Genomic DNA, 20,438 nt, shown 5'->3' on the forward strand with positions numbered 1-20,438 from the left:
TGACCTGTGGGTATGAAATGGGTTGGAAAATATCCAGACAATAATTCATTACTTGCATGCAGTCCTTTGTTGCAGTGAAAAAGTTCTCCATTCACATATAATCCACTTCAATCACACTAATATTCCAATCAATTGTAAGAACAATCAATCGATCCAAACAAATATTCTGCATGTTGAGGAGATGATTACAAGCACAACACTAGGGCCTGGTTTCACAGACAGGATTTAGATTAAACCAGGATTAGGCCTTTAGTTCAGTTAGGACATTTAAGTAGCTTTTATAAACGTGTCTTAGAAATAAGCATTACTGGTGTGCATCTTGAGACAAAACAATGGCACTTGGACACAAAGGACTTAATTTAAGATGTGCTTTCAGTTAAAACGGCTTAAACACACACTTTAGTCTGAGACTATCTTAAGGCTGGTCTGTGAAACTGGCCATAGGTGTTCTATGCAAGAGTGAAGCTTGGTTGTAGATTGAACCCATTTTTTTTAAGGGCAAATGGACAAATGCAATCTGAGGAATTACTTCGTATAAATGCCTATTATTTGTCATTAGTAATATATTTCTTGTTCTATCTAGGTCCCCACAAATCAAAAGGGGAAGTTGTGTGAATTATGCAAATTAAGTCCCCACAAATCAAATAGGAGGTTGTGTGAATTATGCAAATTAGGTCCCCACAAATCTAATGGGAGGTTGTGTGAATTATGCAAATATTATGCAAAGTTGGTCCCTATAAGACATGTCAACTCGATTTTTCAAAAGTCCCCATAACGCATGGTCAAATCATTACTTCATCAATTCAGATATCTGAAGGCGTGTATAAGTTATCAAAGCTATGGTAAGTATCCCTAATTTTTTTCGTACCTCTAGAACCTTTAGAAAGGGTGGTCCCCACAAGTGATGATCATAAAGTTGGTCCCCATTCAGCATGGAAACCAGTATGTGTGTGTGTGTGTGTGTGTGTGTGTGTGTGTGTGTGTGTGTGTGTGTGTGTGTGTGTGTGTGTTTTCTGGGCCACTCACTTCACTTCAAAACTTCTCATTCTAGCCTCTTTTTTCTCCTCTTGTCTTCAAAGCCATCATTCATATTTCTGTCTATTCTTTCTGTTACTGCCATATGATATTCAGGCTAGGTTTGAAAACACACACTACTGTAGTAATCATATTGTTTCTGCAGTATATATCATAATATGCTGTATGCTGTGCACAACATTTCAGTATGCATGGAATTTCCAGATAACCTGCGGCTTTTGAAAAACATGTGCAGTAAACAATATCAGCCATGATTTTAATACGATTTGATTGGCCTGCCAAGAGTAAAGGATATTCTTAAACAAAAAAGTGGATAAAAAAATTCAAAATATTAAGTTTATTAACTTCTGAGATGACAGCTTGATGACACAACATGCAACATGTTGAGGTCCGCTGTGCATTGTTTTATTCTACAAAATAGTAGACTAATATATGCTATTCCATTCTGATCACGGCCTTTCTGCTGCATTCTTCCTGTTATGCAGTGAATGTGTGCAAGTTATTCCCCTTATCATCAGCATCATTCACACAATAATGCCTAATCATAAACTCCCTAGATAAGAAATCAAATTTCACATGGATATAGACAGAAAAGATTCAACTCAAGAGAACCCTCATACACGTGTGTGTGTGTGTGTGTGTGTGTGTGTGTGTGTGTGTGTGTGTGTGTGTGTGTGTGTGTGTGTGTGTGTGTGTGTGTGTGTGTGTGTGTGTGTTTCTATCATGCCCACACTGATAATGTTATTAATGTCATTTTATCACCTCTCACACAAACCTAATGTTCATTAAGATGTTATTTATTACGTTTGCTATATTTTTCTTGAGGGAACATTTTAGCCTCACAACAATGTAGATAAAACATGACACATTATATAATTCTCTTGATTTTATATTAATATTTGCTAGGAAACCAAGCCCTTGCACAAACGTGTAATATGTTCATTAACACATCATTTGGTCACTTCTTCCAGCTCAGGGTGAAACCGCCTGCTGAAAAACAGGTTTGAATCAAAAGGTGTTAGAGAAAAATCACTAAACACAAACACAAGACTCACAAGACTGTCAGATACACACACAGACGACAGACGTATTGAGTGAGGGCCACAAAACCTGGATGATGCAGATTCACACACACGTAAGACGGTGCACAACCTTTATAAAACACCATGCTTTGACAACAACATGAAATGACACTGATGAGAAGTACAACATATTTTGCAGTTACAATTTAAATGTTTATTTTAATTTAAATGCCCGTAGCAGTTTACTAAATCTGATTAAACACTTCTGGCAGCATCCTAAATGGGATGAACTATCATAGATTATCTTTTTCTTCGTCATTATTATTATTAATAAAGAAAAGAAAAATGGAAAAGTTTTTCCTTTGTGTTCTTCGCGTACCGATGACAACGTTGTGGAAATGATCCCCATTCACACGAATCCGCGAACACGACTAAAAACGCTGTATTCTGCTGCCAGGCCAGTAGATGGCCATGCCACTTTCTCATTATTTTTAAACAACCACTAGAGGCGCTCAATTAAGTCTCGTGTCTTTTGCAGAGTCTTGCGTCAGTCGTTTGTGACACGGCGTTCTAAAAAAACCTGGAACATTCTAAAATGGAACTTCTTTTAACTTGGACTGCGTTCAAGGCCAATTTTGGACTTTAGAAGTGCATTCAACTTCGTCAAGTGGCTTGAGGGAAGTTTACTTGAACAGACCCTCGACCCCTTGATTTTCACAGAGTCTACTCAACATGTACACAACAGGCAGATCCATAGACCACGATGCAACACGATTGTGACGTCCCAGCAGGTCGCGCTTAATTGACCCCCACCCCACACAACTCTAGTGTATGATATTGGAGTTATTTTGCCATTTAACTGCGTGAAATACTTGTAACTACCTTAAGATTACTGTTTTTGTTTAACACAGTCATAGTTTGTTATAATGTCCTAATATGTTAGAAAATATGTATTTATGACTAAATGGGTAGCCCTAGTGGAAGGCATTATACTTTATTCTGCAGAAATCAGTCATGTGCGCAGGGCTGCAGTTAGCAATTTAATTTTACATTCTGTTAAGTCTGGCAGGTTAAAATCGTAATTGCAATGCCTTCAAATCTATATACTGACTAGCATGCACTGTAAAAAAAAACAGTAAACTACTGCCAGCTGTGGTTGCCAGCATCATACCGTAAAAATACGGTGTGTTACTGTTTTTGAAATTAACAGCTAAATACATATTTGTCAGCTACATTATAAAACTGTAATTTAACAGCACATTGCATTACAGCATTTAAAACAGTAACACACTGTATTTTTACGGTATGATGCTGGCAACCAATAGTTTACCGTTTTTTTTCAGGATTATTTTTTACAATGTGTCTCTCACAGAGGTCAATAGTCAATTTTCTATTCTGTTCTTAAGGTTTTCTGGAAATGTAGACTTAAACATTTCCATATGTTTTGACCCATATGTAAAAAACACTTGAACGCCCAGAGACTTCCAAACCCAGCACAGTTCATTAAGCATGTCATAAACATGCGATCGTGAGAAACATTAGTGTGACACATGTGCTTCTTTTGCATGTCATGAATCTGTCCGCACTTCTGATAATGCTGTAGACTGATAGTGGCAGTGAATGTGTGGATAAACAGTGTGTTCTGCTACTGTAAACAGCGTATGTTATCATTGAGCCTATGAGAGTCACTCTGTTTGCGTTTGAACGTGTGAATACAGTCTAATTGTGTCTCTGTTTTGTTTTTGTCAATGCTAAAAATAATGGTGACATGTAATGTACTGTCTCATGACCTCGCCGTGGGTTTCCATGCTCTCGCTGGTACGGCAGATTCACTGGATTCCCTAATGATGGCCTTTATGATGAATGGCGGAACCAAAGCCACTGAAAGGACAGACAATTAAAGATAGTAGGACTGTAGTGGGACGGGTGTAGGAAGAGATTGTGGGAAGGAATCAGTCTTTTACGGGGTTAGAGAAATCTGCACAATTCCCACCAGTCAGAATCTTTCTGGAGAAAACATTACAATTTCATGGAAATGTTTTTGAAGACAATCCTGAGCCCAGCAGTCAGCATGTGACACAAACACCTTTTTCCGTTCACGTTTCCACCTTTGTGTGAAAAACAAACCAAATTTAAGTTGACAATTAGCACCATTATTGTTCTAAATGTCATGAATTATAAGAACACAGGCTTACAGTATTTCAGGAAAGTGGATTAGATTGGATGTTTTCTCATTTTTATTTAATTATCTTTTTCTTTTTTTTAAACAGTATCCCTTGAGAACGATGTCAAAACACTGTTAACACTGAACTGAAGTCAGAAAAAAAATGAAATTGATATCATTCCACGCTGGGGTAAAAACTCCTTTGTTGCCATCTAATCTAAAGCTTTTTTCCACTCCGCTGGAAATGTAATCAGTATTTCTCATTCCATGTCACTCCAGAACCTTCTGTCCGACCTGAAGCGTGTCCGTCATCTCTGCGTCACGCGCGGGAGATCGTGCCCCTCTCTGCATCTTATCTCAGAGACCTGCTGACTGACACTCATGGTCATACTCCTCTTTTCCACTATTTTCCTTTCCAATTGCACTCCCCACTCAGGGAGGCTCAGGCGCCCGGGTCTCTGGCAGCAGCTGCAGTTCTGGACAGACATCAAGATCAAGATCACTCTGCCACAGGAAATTACAGAAGCAAGAGAAGAAAAGCCATCAAAATCTTCCTTTAGTGCATCTGCTTTTAGAAGAAATCTATCTATCTATCTATCTATCTATCTATCTATCTATCTATCTATCTATCTATCTATCTATCTATCTATCTATCTATCTGTTTGTCTGTCTGTCTGTCTGTCTATCTATCTATCAATCCTTCTGTCTATCTATCTATCTATCTATCTATCTATCTATCTGTTTGTCTGTCTGTCTGTCTGTCTGTCTGTCTATCTATCGTTCTATCGTTCTATCATTCTATCAATCTATCTATCCTTCTATCTATCTATCTATCTATCTATCTATCTATCTGTCTGTCTGTCTGTCTGTCTGTCTGTCTGTCTGTCTGTCTGTCTATCTATCTATCTATCTATCTATCTCTCTGTCTGTCTGTCTGTCTATCTATCTATCAATCCTTCTGTCTATCTATCTATCCATCTGTCTGTCTGTCTGTCTGTCTGTCTGTCTATCTATCTATCTATCTATCTATCTATCTATCTATCTATCTATCTATCTCTCTGTCTGTCTGTCTGTCTGTCTGTCTATCTATCTATCAATCCTTCTGTCTATTTATCTATCTATCTATCTATCTGTCTGTCTGTCTGTCTATCTATCTATCTATCTATCTATCTATCTATCTCTCTGTCTATCTATCTATCTATCTATCTATCTATCTATCTATCTATCTCTCTGTCTATCTATCTATCTATCTATCTATCTATCTATCTATATCTATCTCTCTGTCTGTCTATCTATCAATCCTTCTGTCTGTCTGTCTGTCTATCTATCTATCTATCTATCTATCTATCTCTCTGTCTATCTATCTATCTATCTATCTATCTATATCTATCTCTCTGTCTGTCTATCTATCAATCCTTCTGTCTGTCTGTCTATCTATCTATCTATCTATCTATCTATCGTTCTGGCTGTCTATCTATCTATCTATCGATTGAAACAAGTTGGATTTATCGATATGTATATGAACCTGGTTATTGTGTATTAGTCAGTATATTAGAACTACTAATTAGTACTATATGTTTAATTCATGCATGGCTGACAAATATGCATAGTATTGTTTTATTAGTTACTGTAAGGTTACAGTTTTTCTCAGTCGCTTTGGTGCATTTCTCACATCACTATTTACATTTGCACAACAGTTAGTTCAACCTCCACAACATTTAGTCATTTGTGCACATCATAGTAGCAGTTTCTCATTCCTTCCAACAAATTGCAAATGCTTTTGGACATGCATCAGTCGCTTTCATACAACTCTCTGCTGTTTTATAACATTATCATTTGCTTATGTCTTGTCAGTCAAAATTAACTATACTTGTGAATGATGAATAGTCATTCCATATAAAACTAATAGTCCTCATTTCATTGCTTGAGTCATTACATACAAAAATGTTGAACTAGTTGTCAAAATCTGTCATTTAAAAAAACAACAACAACAAAAAAATCCTGAAAAAGTCTCCTAAATTGAACAATTTGCAATTGAGAAAGAGATGATATTCGCTGGGATGTAGATGAAATTATGTGACCAGACAGAGAGGAACGTCTGGATGTGCATGAATGATTACAGTCCTATGTATGTTGTATGTTCAGTTCCAGTACAGTATATAGGCCTACTGCAATATTGTTTACAGTTGTGCACAGCTCTACCCAAAGGGGGTTTATGTTTGTTGTAAATAATGGTGTATTTTTTCTTTTGCACAATGCTGTGAACAAATTAGAATTGCAAAGAGCAAATGCAGTAAAAATGTGAAACATACATATTCAGTGTCTTGTACTCCGTTACCTCATACATACAGTAATGTGTAACTTTACTGTATTTTTCAAATGGCTGTGCAAATAGTATTTAGTGCTGTATTGAGCATTTTCAGGTAGTGTCACCAAGATCTGACTTTTATCATTGGAAAACATTTACAGAGTAAACTGTCATAATGAAAACATGACAAAGCCATTTGACTATCTTGTTCATAAACGATGGTGTCAGGACTTTTCATTTTGATGACACTGACACATTCATTGACATAAATACTTGCTTTTGAGGAATGAGCTATCCATTTTGAGCAAGTGACACGCTTTTGCAGGTTATCAACTAGGTTTTGCAGTTTGTACTAATTGTTTTGAGAACTGCATTAACTGTTGTGCAAATGTAAATAGTGTTATGAGAAATGCACCAAAGCGACTGAGAAAAACTGTAAAACCATAAATATCCAAATGCATGGAAGGTTTATATGTAATTCAAATATACAAATCTTACAGTAAAATCAGGCATAAATATTTTTTTGAATACGCATTCAAACAGATTGAGACTTGAGTGACTTTCCAAGAGAAAATCGTGATCGTCGAGAAAACAAAACCAAACAAATAGGGCTTCGGTAGATAAATAAGGACTGTCACTCATATATTCACATTACACCGAATCTGTGCTTTTTCATCAATAAATGCTGTACGTTTCATATTTTCATTGAAGGTCAGTGCCTGTGAATCAGTGTAGATGACAATGCAACATAAGTCTTTTATATATGTACAAGAATGCATTGTGGATTTGTACAGACCAGAAATGAACCATTGAGGCCTGCAAACTGACATCTATTCAGTTTATTCCAAGGCAGAGTTGCATAAAACATAAAGGATAACCAAGCGCATATGATCCATGGCCAGTGTTTGAGGAAAACCATTTATTTTCGTAGTCTGTTTCGCTTCATTTAGTGCGTCCACAGTGTTTATCCGGGACTGCAGCTCTCATGAACCCCACACATTTAGCCCTGTCATGGGTTTACAACTAGTGGAGACATATTTGAACTCTCAGAAGAGATCTTGACGAAGTCTGCGTGACGGGAATGTACACGGGTGTCATTCTCTATTATAATCAATCCTTACCTTTTTTGGGTCTGCAGAAAGAAAGATTCATGCATTAAGTGACATCGGCTGATGGAGGGCGAGACAAGCGCTCCAGCTTTGCCATTCTCCAGAGGAATTTAGGTTTGAATCTAATTGAGCTTTATGTGGTGGTTTACAAGATGTGGGAAAACAGTGGCCTCTCTCACACACACATGTATATTTATCCTAGTGTCTTATCGGGACTTCCCATTCACGTCTAAATGGATGTCATATATGAACCGAATCCTTATACCTCAATTATTTATGAGACATTTATTATTTATTCAGTCTTGAGTCTTTGTGAGAAGCCCCATCAAAAGTTTCAGTCAGGGTTTGCTGTTCGTCTGGAGGATAGAAATACCAGCTTTACGCAGTTTCACACAAATGAAATAAATGCGCATAGTTTTTGTAACTATTTAGATCTAAGGAGTGAATTTGAGGCGTGGAAGGTCAAAAACAATATGTTACTTCCAAAAGCTAATTTTATTGTAAGACCTGAAGCAAAAATACAATTGAAACTGTTAAACCACATCAAGGAAGTTGATGCATTTTAAAATGGCATGTCAGAATTATGAATTATGTATATTTAAATGTTGGATCTCGTGTTTTTGTGTCTGCTCAGACTTTTTACATTAGCAGGAATGTCCAAACTGCATGAATTTAAAAAAGAAAACATGCACTTAGTCCAAAAATATGCGATCAAAGGAAGAAAGATGAAGAAGTGCTTCAAGAAGAGTTATCCATGCAACTTTTTAGCACGTATTCACTCAGTCAAAGCAGGACTCTATAGCCGCTACATCAAAGTGATTATAACGCTCACTATTTGGGCAGGAACATCTGTGACGCACAGAACCGTAAGAACATGATGATAAAAAAGTCAAGTCAAAAGAAATAAGCAGTAACGATAAGTCATAACTACAGTTCAAATGTGTGGGGTCATTTGATAATGTTTTTGAAAGAAGTCTCTTCTGCTCACCAAGGCTGCATTTATTTGTTTAATTTCTATTAAAAAAAATCTTACTGACCAAACTTTGATTTTTTTCAAAAGTAAATATTATGAGGTGTGAAATGAGATATGTGTAATGAGTGCTGACTGTCCAGCTCAACCTTTCTTTTTCTTTCATCCTCAAAACCTTCAAATTTTCTCCCTGGTCTTTCATTCCCATTCACCTCAATCTTTCTGCTCATTCCCTCTTTCCTTCTATAAAGCAGTCAATCAGTTGGGTTTTCATCCCCGTTCCTCTGTATTCTCTCATCCTCATTAAAATGTAAATGAGTTTGATTGTAGAGCGCTAAACAGTCAACGCAGGTGAGAAACCAGAGATATTACTTTTTAACAATTGTTCTGGCTTTACCATCATAATTATGTGATTGTCATGAAAATTCTCTTCTTTTTCTTTGTTCTTTTTGTACCTTGACATGCAAATCAAAGTAGGATTAGTTCCACTTCCTCTGTAATAAAAAAAAACTGCAATTAAGCCGCTTTTTTTTTTTTTTTTTTTTCGACAGTTGCCTCACATTAATAGAAACATCACAAATGAACACACTGGGGACTTGCATACAAATGTGAAAATAATGAAGAGTTATTGCGTTTTGTTGGGGCTGCATGTGGTCACTCTCACGGGATGTTCTGTGGTGCTCATGCGGGTGGCGTGAGTTCGAATCCGGCTCATGACCTTTTAAGGCAGTTGTTGTTGGTTTTTGATCATATAGGGTTAGTGATAAACAACAACCATAAGTATTAAACTTCTGTGCATTACTTGTCCAATTATAGCTGAAATAATGCTGTTGGTTCACTTTTCAAAATAAAGGTTACAAAAGCGTGTTTTCACAGCAATGTGAGACAAGAACCATTTTGTGTTCCCCAGCCTTTCAGTGAACAGAACCTTCACATTCTTATGGTACATTTACACGACAACAGTGTATTAAAAACGGAAACGATTTTCCTTTAGTTTTTTGCAAACAGACGACAACGTTGTCAAAATGATCCCTGTTCACACGGATCCGCGAAAACGACTAAAAACGCTGTGTTATTCTGCTGCCAGGCCAGTAGTTGGCGATGTCACTTTGTAAAATACAGACAGCAACATTGTTTCGGCCCAGATCCGGCCCACATCTGGTACATGTGGACACGTCCAGATGTGGGCCGGATCTGGGCCGACACTATGTTGCTGTCTGGTAACACACATGAACATGACGTCACCGTTTTCACAAATTCACATTTTTGTAGTTCACACAGAGACGATAACAGTATCGTTTTCAAAAACTTGCACTTTGAAACCCGCTTTCACAAGTTTACATTTCCAGGCCCCCAAAAAGCTGTTGTCGTGTAAACAGACAAAACGCATGAAAAAGTTGAAAACGGTGTTGTGTAAACGGCCCCTAAATGTGAAGAACATTTTAAAATTCTGAAGAACCTTTTTCCACTACAAAGAATGGAAAGGTTAATGTAATAGAATGAATTGAAACACTGATGCCATTATTTTTAAGAGTATTGAGGAAAGGCCATAAAACAGGTGAAAAAATACCAGATTTGCCCTGAGCCAAACACTTGAGTAAACAAGCAGCCAGAACACATTACACTCTTAAAACTAAAAGTTCTTTATTGGCATCAACAGTTCCATCAAGAACCTTTAATATCCATGGAACCTTTGCATTGGACACAAGATTCTTTGGAAAAAGGTTCTTTAGATTATAAAAAAATGTTCTTCTCAAAACAAAAAATATTTTAAAAACTATTAATTGAAAGGTTCTTTGGGGAACCCAAAATGTTTTTTCCATTTTTGAGATCTTTATTTTTTAAGAGTGTAGGAATACTTTAGCATTGAATTGGCAGCTTTTTAAGAGCAAACACCACTCATATTTCCTTCAGAATCATCTTTCTAAAAATTTAAAAAACAAACAAAAAAAACATTTACACGTTAAAGTGCCATTCATGCATAGCACCTATTTATGCTGAGCACGGGTTTCATTTCTGATTTAAAATTCATTTTGATATTTTTGTAGGGTAATGATGTAAAAAAAAAATCACTAAAAGATGAATTTTCCTGTTTGAATCCAAGCCAAACTCTTTCCTCACACCAGACAGATTTTGATTTTGCAGAGTGTGTTATCCTGATTGTGTAACCAAGTGTTTCTCCTACACTTGAATGACTAAGATGCACAACCATCTGCAGACAAGTGGACATCTTGTTCGTTTTTGGAGCTTGATAGGTACTGTAAATGTGTAAAGATTTATAAAATCTTTCTTTTTTGTGTGTGTGTTTTTCCCAGAAAAATGGGTTTTGAAAGACACGAGGGTGAGTTAAACTGCATTGTGATTTTGGGGAGAGCTCTAATGAAGGCGAGAGACGGTGCGGGTCGATTACTCAGTGTTCCTGCAGAGGAGGAACGCAGGAGGTCAAGGTGTTTGAAACAGGTGCGTCAGCTCCTCGGGGAGTATCGCTGTCTGGCCTTCTCATCCCACACCATCAAAATGATCACACATTACGTAAGAGCATTTTCATCACCAAAGATTTCAGTCACAACTCATTAATCACAATGCTTTACCTGAACTTCACACCACAAGGTCACCAAGACAAGGCCTTTAGAGAATGTCACTTACAAAGTGAAGGGACCAGCTGAGCCAAAATAAACGACTACGACTAAACAATATATAAATCAATGTCAGAACACCACTGCATTAGATAACATATCAAAGTGTCTTTTATTTGAAAGAAAGAAGCGCAAGCACACTTTTAAAGCCGAATGTGCATATAAAGTCGTAGACGTACTGTTCAAACAGATGAATAACAACCAGAAATAACTTTTCTGGCCTTATTAACTGAAAGTTTAAATAAAGAAGAGGGATATATTTAAAGAGTTGTGCACATGCAGACTATAAATCAATGCAAACAGCCCATAAAACACACGGACACAGGACAAACAGAAGCTGTTCTTGAGATTGTTACCAGCGATAAACAGTCGGACAACAGAAGATGATTTGCAGTGTGTGTTTGCTTTCCTCTGTGAATGCAGGGAAGATGATGAAGAAGAAACAAAGCTGAGCCACGAGAGGTTGCGCATTATTAGTGATTTTACCACTTTAGGTTATTTACGGTTTATAGGCAACATAGCAACTTGCCTCAATATTAATGTGCGGTTAAAGATGTGTAATCACGCATATACATTATATATACAGTGCTATGCATAAGTTTAGACACCCATGCTAAAGTTGACTAAAAAGAGGAATAAAAAATCATTTTTTGGAAATTGAACTTAATGCCTTAATTTAAAAAATTAGGAAAAATCCAACCTTTAAGGACACCAATTTTCTTTGTGAATGAATATCGTAAATAAATAGGCCAGTTACTTCATGGATCCAGGATACTATGCATCCTGATAAAGTTCCCTTGGCCTTTGGAATTAAAATAGCCCCACATCATCACATAGCCTTCACCATACCTAGAGATTGGCATGGTTTTATTTCAGTTAGCCTAATAGCTGGTTTGATTTGCATTGAGAGATGATCTTATGGAAAGTACTCCATGCCAATCTCTAGGTATGGTGAAGGCTATGTGATGATGTGGGGCTATTTTAATTCCAAAGGCCAAGGGAACTTTATCAGGATGCATAGTATCCTGGATCCATGAAGTAACTGGCCTTTAAAAATAAAAATCTGCCTGCCTCTATGGGAATTTAACATAGGGGTGTCCAAACTTATGCACCCTGTATTTTAAGGAAGAACATTTATTTATTTACAATACATTATTCATTCACAAAGAAAATTGGTGTCCTTAAAGGTTGGATTTTTCCTAATTTTTTTAATTAAGGCATTAAGTTCAATTTCCAAAAGATGATTTTTTATTCCTCTTTTTAGTCAACTTTAGCAGGGGTGTCTAAACTTATGCATAGCACTGTATATATATATACATACATACATAGCGTAAAGAGTTTTGGTTTCTTGATATGTTGTAGTGCGGCTGACTGTTCCTACACCAGGGCTGTTTATTAACTCTTCGAGCTTTAAGAGGTACAGAGAGAAATAGGAGATTCAGAGAGATAAACTAATTGAATCGGTGAGTAATCCTTCTGCTTGAAAATGTCAAGTGTTCTTTTGTGCTTGTGTGTGTAGGGGATTAACATTGCACCCTGTCAACCCTTACTGAACTGCAATTACAAGAACCTTTACACACACACACACACCAAAGAGTCATAAATTACACAGTAAATCGAACCTTGAACACACAGCGCTTCAGCAAGGTCAGTTCACTCAAGTAGGGATGTGCCCGAAGCCTAAATCCGAATGAGTACGGAAAATGAGTAACACGTTCTACGGAGCCCCTAAAGGGACATGGTCAGGCTTGCTGTGACAGTCAGTTACATTCCAGTACATCAGACTTCACTGATCACATGACGAGAGTAAGGAGATGACTGACAGGACGATGGTGGAGGATTGGGTGCGCAGCAGATCCTGAGCGACATTGACAAACATCATAGACAAAAATAAACAGATATCTTATCTGGTAAAATGTGCGGTCAGTGCCGCCACTCCCTATAAAATGAATGCTTGTAAAACAAGACTTCTGCAGTCTCTTTCTCTGTTTGTTTATCAATTTGCTTACAAAAAAATGCAAGCTAGTCTAAACTTGAGGTGCTTCTTGTGCACTCTTCTACGTTTCGTAGTAATAATAGTGAGTATTGTGTTCACATTGAAAATTACAAATAAAAAAAGTGCACTGAAGATGCACTTAACCGAAAAAACAACACCAAAAAAACAAAGTGTGGAATGTTAAACACTTCATGCACTCACCTGTCGCTGCTTTAGTTACGTAGCTAAGGGGAGGATGACAAAATAACTTTATACCGTTCATACTCTACACAATTGAGTACATAGTGTCTAAGTATAGTCATTTAGGACACAACTTTGGATTTGATTTAAAATCTGGCTGACTGCTATGACATCACTCTAACATTTGCATTCCGAGTCTATTTGCATACTGATCTGTGATTGGTCTTTTGTCGTTTGCATCCATTTAACCTCTATCTCTACATTTACTCAGAAAAGGTGGTGTCACGTTGTGTTATGATACTCTTCATCTGCGGCAGAAGACACGGCAGAAAAAAACAAGACACAAAATGCCATACATGCACTTCTTTGCTCAAATAAATAAAAAATAATAATAATTAATTTCCATGAACTGTCAAGCAAACCTAAGAGAGAGAGAGGTCGCATTTTTCAAGAGTATTTGACACACTGCAACCATGTGAAGCTACTACTCTGCAACTCATTAAACAAGCAGCTTTTATTGGAAAAGCTACCTTTCTGAAAACAGCTGAGCTGCTGGATTGCTACCGAAAAATGTGATAAAGTGAGAAGCCCTGCAGTTTTTAAAATACTCACTCCTCAAGTTTTAATTCACTCAGAACCAAAGCCTAAAACCTAAAATGACCTGAAACTTTAACTTCTTTTTCAAGCTTGTACTTTCTATTAATGTACTTCTCTTTGTCCACTAGAGGAATCAACACGTCTTCTGTTCAGCGCAAGGCCACTCTGAACACAAGAAACAATGATCAATCTAATGATAAAACCCGGTTTTAATGAGAGATGTGTGCGGATGGAGACAGCCTTCACTCTCATGTGTGAAGACTCAGAAAACACATGCGTAATCCATCATCTGAATGGCCCAGCGTGCTCATCTTATGAATACACTCAAAACGCAAGTGTTGACACCGGCCTCCCACGATACTCAATAGATCAGAGTTTAAAAGCAGTTTCTGAATGTATGCCCAAATCATCTACTTTCTGTTCAGCCGGGGGGAAAAACAACTAAAGTCTCTTTCGCTCAAGCATGTAGAGAACATGATGGTTGTTAAATTTGACATTTGCTTACAAAGTCTGTAGGCGTCAAACCTGCGTCTGCGAAGCATCTGACTGATGTTCAGCTTGATAAACTCTGCGTGCTCAAGGTATAATGCGGCAAAATATTTAAGTTCTGTCACGATGTGCCGCACCAAGTTTGGCATCAGTCAGGTTATCCAGCAAAGGTTGTGTCTGTTCTGTCTGCCTGGGCTTTTTATCTCAAATGAGGCAGGAAGCCATTTAGTCTAAGTGAGTTGGTTTTGTAGTTAAAATTACAGTTATATGAATGTCTTTTCAAATTTGAATTGTGATTTCAAATTGCCTCAATTAAAATCACAAATGGAATCAGAATTTAAAGGCATTCTCAATTCAGTTCCGAATGGAACCCTGCTAGAAAACACATAGCAACTAAAAGCCACTCAGAACACCATAGCAACACCCTGGCGACCAGTTTGCTTTTTAAAATGCCCGAAAAAACCCACTGGAAGTGTAATTGTATGATTCTGTCTGTTTGCTGATGTTGTAAGTATCTACAATATGCATGCTTTTGAAAACATTCTTTAAACATCATTATTCGAACTAAAATAAAGAAAGAAGGTCAATCTGGTTAGTAATATGTGAAGCTGGTAATGCTGTTTGTGGAGTTGTTTAGATGAGATCTTGAGATTCAGGGTATGTTTACACGACAACGATATGCTTCAAACGGAGAAGTTTTTCCTTTGAGTTTTCCGCGTACAGATGAAACCATTGTCAAAACGATCTGCAAAAATTATTAAAAACGCTGTATTTTGCTGCCAGGCCATTAGATGGCGATGAAACACTGAACACGTAATACGCATGTGTATGACCTCATCGTCTTCACAGATCTGCGTTTTTGTTGTTTACACAGAGACCGTTTTCAAAAACTTGCACTTTGAAACCAGTTTTCAAAAGTTTGCATTTTCAGGCACTCAAAACGCTGTTGTTGTGTAAGTGAATGGCCAAAACGCATAAAGGCTACGTTTACACGTGGATGGCTATTTTCATAAATGGACATTTCACCCCTCTTCGTTTTCAAAAATAACATCGTGCACACAAACCCGTGTATAGAGCATGCCAAACTTGTAGGTGGCAGTGTAACGAGAAACTCAAGCCCACGTTAGCCAATCAGAATCCCGAAAATAGTCACATTCTGTGACGTCGCTGCCTAAAACTCGAAGTTTTCCAAAATCTCCACTCTGGCCGGAGTTTTTAGAAAGAATCGTTTTCAGAGGCGAATTCTCCGTTTGCGTGTAAACGAAGGGCACAAACGAAGGGAAATGTCTCCGTTTTTCAAAATAGCCATTTACGTGTAAACGGGGCCAAAAAGTTTTACATTTTTAGTTGAAAAGGGTGTTGTATAAATAACCCCTCAATGTCTTCTTTTTTCTTCAGTTGATTGTGGCTGAAGTCAGTTGTAGTTTCTGTTCTTGTTGTTTCTCTTTTCTTCAGTGATTCTGCTTGTTAACATCAGGTGTTCGAATGTTTGAGGAAAATCATACTAACCTTTATATGACATTCTATTAACATTAAGAAAACTGGACATTTTTACGTTCTCGGAATGTTACAAATCAACATTCCTAGAATGTCGAGTTGATAATAAAAATTAAAAGTTGAAAGAATGTTTCAGGAACACATACTAACCTTTTAAATAAAAAAAATGTTCCTCTAACATTAAGAAAACTGGGCATTTTAACATTTACATAACCAAAACTGAATGATTTGCAAAAAAAATCTTAGAACGAAAACATTGTTCTGCACAAAACTAATGAATCATTTGGGACTGAAAAACATTCCAGAGCTGGATAACATCGTCGTGAAAGCCTCTTTAATGCTGCACTGTTGTCACAAGGAGGGATTTTGTAAATGTTAGAGGCAGTAAAACCAAAACTATAACAGTTCAGTTCTGTGCTTTGCTGTCAAGCATTGTACCAGAAAGAAAATGTGTTTGCTGTTGCGTGATTATGGACACTTTGCATTATGTTTCTAGTTTCTCTATTTGAATAACTCACATCACTGCGTGACTATGTGGCTCTTATCAAAGTGACAATAAGTGTTTCAAAATGTGGAGTATTTAAACACCCCTTAAGTACACTGTCAAGGTTACAAAACTGAAGGAAAACCAAAGGTAAAACAACAATGAAAGAATGAAGCTTTTGTCACATAGGCTGACCTGCCTGTCCTAAATGTTGGTCTTGGTGTGGCCGGAACACAGTACTGATATAATTACAGGTTCACTGATATACATATATAAGAACCAGCAGCAAACCAGTGAGGAATCTTCTCAGCACATCCTCTGGTAAGGCTAGTGATGGCACTTCTCTTATTTGAACATTTGATATTTAAAACATTATTGATTTGGTCTGACTGGCACTGGGTGTCCTCACGTAGCACTTAATGACAATTTCGTTTGTTTTGATTCGGGGAGGTTTATGTAACATACTTTCTTTTTAAATGGTCTCTGCATCTTAAAAAAAAAAGGTTCGGGGTGCTAATGTGTCAGTTGGAGCTCGTTTTTAAAGTGTTTTCTCTCCACAAAGTGACTAAAAATTGAGGCTGAAACAGAGGAAAGCGTCACCCAGCATGTCTCTCTGACAGGGGCTAGTCAAGCAGTTATGCTTATTTCTCTCCTTATAAATGTGTCTCACGTCTTCAGACACATAAACATTTGCACACCTGCTACTAAAGCTCAGCGTGGCTTTCCTTTTATCTCCTCTCAGACACACTCAAAGCCCTTTTCTGGGCTTGAATTTTCTGTCGTTTACGTGACACTGACTTTGCAACAACAGTTTCCAGTATTTTACTGAAGTATGATTTACCATAGGCCACTTTTTTCAGAGAGAAAAAAATTGCAGGACAGGACTTGATTTTTAAAGCCCATTCACACCAAGAACGATAACTGTAAAGATAACTATAACAATAATTATATTAGGCAGCGCATGATATCGTTCTTTTCATTATAAGCACGTGCTGCAGTTTTGTCTGTGGCTTTAAATGCTCGCGCTTGTCACAGCAGGATGGATTCTGATTGGCTGTCAATGTTTTTATTGTTCAAAAATAGTTCTGATGATTTTCACAATGTAATTTCTCTGTGCATTTGTCGTTATAGTTGTTGTGTGGAATTGCTATTCTTTTATATATACAATGATTTATATAACTATATAGCCTATTTAGGCTATATGATTTTTATAACTTTATCTCTAGGCTACTATATCAACAGCATCCACACACAAACGGACGATAACATTGTTTATTATAAGTGCTCACCGCAGTTATGGCAGCTGTTGTTTTAAATGCTCCCGCATTATAGTCATTCTGATTGCCTGTCAGTGTTTTTATCGTTCATCAGCTGGAAAAAAAACTTTCAGAAAATGATTCAAATGATGTTGTTATCGCTGTGGCGTGAACTCCACTATTCTCTGATTATTAAAACTTTAGTCATAGTTATCATTACAGTTATTGTCCTTGTTATGAATGGTCTTTAAATTATAAAATAAATCGATTTTTAAAAATAGTTCAAATACTTAAATTTGCTATTAGTTAGCATTATCCAAAAGCCTGAAAGTGGAAAAGAATCGTTTTCTGAAAGCTTACTGTTATATGAATTTCTGTATTGAATGTGTCGTGTTTGATCCACAGCGTTCTCCCAGTGAAGATGTTGTCGGCGTTGGCTCTGGTTCTGCTGGTGTCCAGTGCAACTGAGGGACGGATTCTCAGTAAATGTGAGCTGAAGGCTCAACTCGAGGCGGCTCAGATTCAGGCGACTGAAGCCATGGGAGACAAAACAACCGTGGACAAATTCATCGCTAGACGTGAGTAACTCTTTCTGCTTTAAAAAGTACCTAAAAAACACAACACCACCTTAATTTGAATAAAAGTGTACAATGTCATTCACATGAAATCACCAACTGGTAAAATAGTTACTTTTTCCTCTGAGATGGGGTTGAAAATAAACTGTCTGTACCCAATAGTCATAGAAAAGATTGTCTGAGGAAAAGGCCCAAATTTGCCATTTTCACTGAAAATCTCTCAAATCCCATTCATATTTTTATATTCAAGTGTCCGCCAAATTATTTCCTTCTCTTTCTTTCAGTTGTTTGTAATGTGGAAAACATTTCCGGCTTCAACACCAGCCTCGTCACCAGCGTCCGGATCAACCAAGACAAGATCAGACCCCCGTTCCAAATTCCTCCCAAACCAAAAGACGAAAAACCACCAGCAAAGGAAGACGATGATGAGAAAATGGAAGAAGAACACATAATCCCTGTTCAAACACGAAGTCATCCCAAGGGAAGACATGGAAGATCTGTCCCTGAGGGCAAGACCTTTGAGAAACAAGGAGCAAAGGAACTTTTCTGGACGTGGCACCATGATCTGTTCCCAGAAAAGATCCCCGCTGACTCGTCTGGAAGCGGCTCAGAGGCGACGTCCGAGGAGGACAGCTCCGGAGACAGCTCAGAGGAGGAGGAACGTGTAGATGTCATCGCATGGAACCTGTTGGGAATCTTCCAGCTGAGCGATCGCGTGGCTTGTGATTCCGGATTGAGTGGATCGCTAAACCTTTGTGGTCTGGAGTGCAGTGGTGAGTGGAGAACAAATATTACATATCCCAAATTCCTCAACAAATGTAAATATATATACACACAAAGTTCTGTCATGAAACTCTAGATGGCGCAGGCTAAAAGGTCCTCTATAGGGCACAGCTGATTGGTTCCTGCTAGCCAATGAGCTCGCTGCTTTACACTTTACATACCTGGTCAGCATTTGCTGTTGCAGTTTGCAGTGCACTTTCAGAAACCCTCCACCTTCCCCAGCTCCACCTGTATGCTACGGGTAATTCATGTGCATAATATTGTACAGCAGCAGCGTGTCTTACTTGCTCACAGCAATGTGTTGCGTATGTAACAGCAATATCTATTCCGCCAACACCAAATATATCAACATTGTCATTACCATGCCAAACACTCCAAGAGTTAACATGAGATATATATTCAAGCTTCATGTCTTCCTGTCTTTCTTTTACCTTGACAGCTCTCGTTAATGATGACATCACTGATGACATCGCTTGCTTGAAGACTTTGGCGGGAAGCCGCAGCAAGTTGTAAGTTTCACGCACGCAAAAGCAACTGCACAAATGCACATATACGATCAGTTTCAGATTCAAATATCCAAATATCTTTGTTTCTAGCAGTGGCTTCAATCCCAAGAAGAGATTGCTCGCTAAGATGTGAGTATGAACACCGTAACTGTTCCTGTGATTGTCCTCCAGCTCTGAGCTCCAGTACATGTGTATTTATGTGCTTCAGGTTGGCAATGGTTCTGGTGAAGGAGTGTCGCTCTGTCGTTCCTTCAAAGTATTTCGCTGAGTGTGCTTAAAAAGGCTTCTCCATCCGACGGCTGGAACGACCATCTTCACTGCTGAAGCCGTTTTTCAATCACATGCAGGAGATTCAACGGTTACATTTTCACATACTTAACGACCCAGTGAACTCAAAATTGGACCTTTAGGCTTTTAGAACATTTGTATGTTAATGTACCTGAGAAAAACGGAGAAAATTGAATTTGAGGTTATTATTATTCTTGGGGGGGAAAAAAAGGTTTATCCATATTTTTGTCCAATAAAATACTCTATAGAAAGAAAATATCCCACACTCTAAAATATACATAAAGGCTTGTTTATGACAAGAAATAGCTTTTAGCAAGATTCAAACTCGAAAAACAAGTCAATTCTTGGGCTCTTTAAGTTTTTATCTTCTCAAGGTTAGATGAGTTCATTTTGAAGATCTCTTTGTTCTCATCCAGTAGCGTTCGAAAGTCTGGGGTCAGTAAGATTAAGTTTTGTTTTTTTAAACAGTTTTATTCAGCAAGGATGTAATAAATTAATCAAAAGTGACAGTAAAGACATTTATAATGTTACAGAACATTTCTA

The 20,438-nt window shown here is 37.6% G+C and overlaps 1 protein-coding gene across 1 annotated transcript in view; it reads left to right on the forward strand.

Annotated features, from left to right (window-relative positions):
* The window catches only part of LOC307149171 (uncharacterized protein), a gene marked incomplete at its 5' end in the record, with an annotated part of 29,985 nt that extends 9,890 nt beyond the window's left edge, over positions 1 to 20,095 (forward strand). Inside the window, 5 exons of the mRNA XM_079855321.1 lie at positions 18,149 to 18,321; positions 18,603 to 19,091; positions 19,541 to 19,610; positions 19,698 to 19,736; positions 19,816 to 20,095. Of these exons, the coding sequence (XP_079711447.1) occupies positions 18,149 to 18,321; positions 18,603 to 19,091; positions 19,541 to 19,610; positions 19,698 to 19,736; positions 19,816 to 19,885 (841 nt within the window). The 3' untranslated portion in view covers positions 19,886 to 20,095. The remainder of the gene's footprint in view (positions 1 to 18,148; positions 18,322 to 18,602; positions 19,092 to 19,540; positions 19,611 to 19,697; positions 19,737 to 19,815) is intronic.
* Between the last annotated feature and the right edge of the window lie 343 nt (positions 20,096 to 20,438).

Source organism: Squalius cephalus, assembly GCF_949319135.1.
Source record: "Squalius cephalus genome assembly, chromosome: 2".
In the NCBI taxonomy this organism is placed as follows: Eukaryota; Metazoa; Chordata; class Actinopteri; order Cypriniformes; family Leuciscidae; genus Squalius; species Squalius cephalus.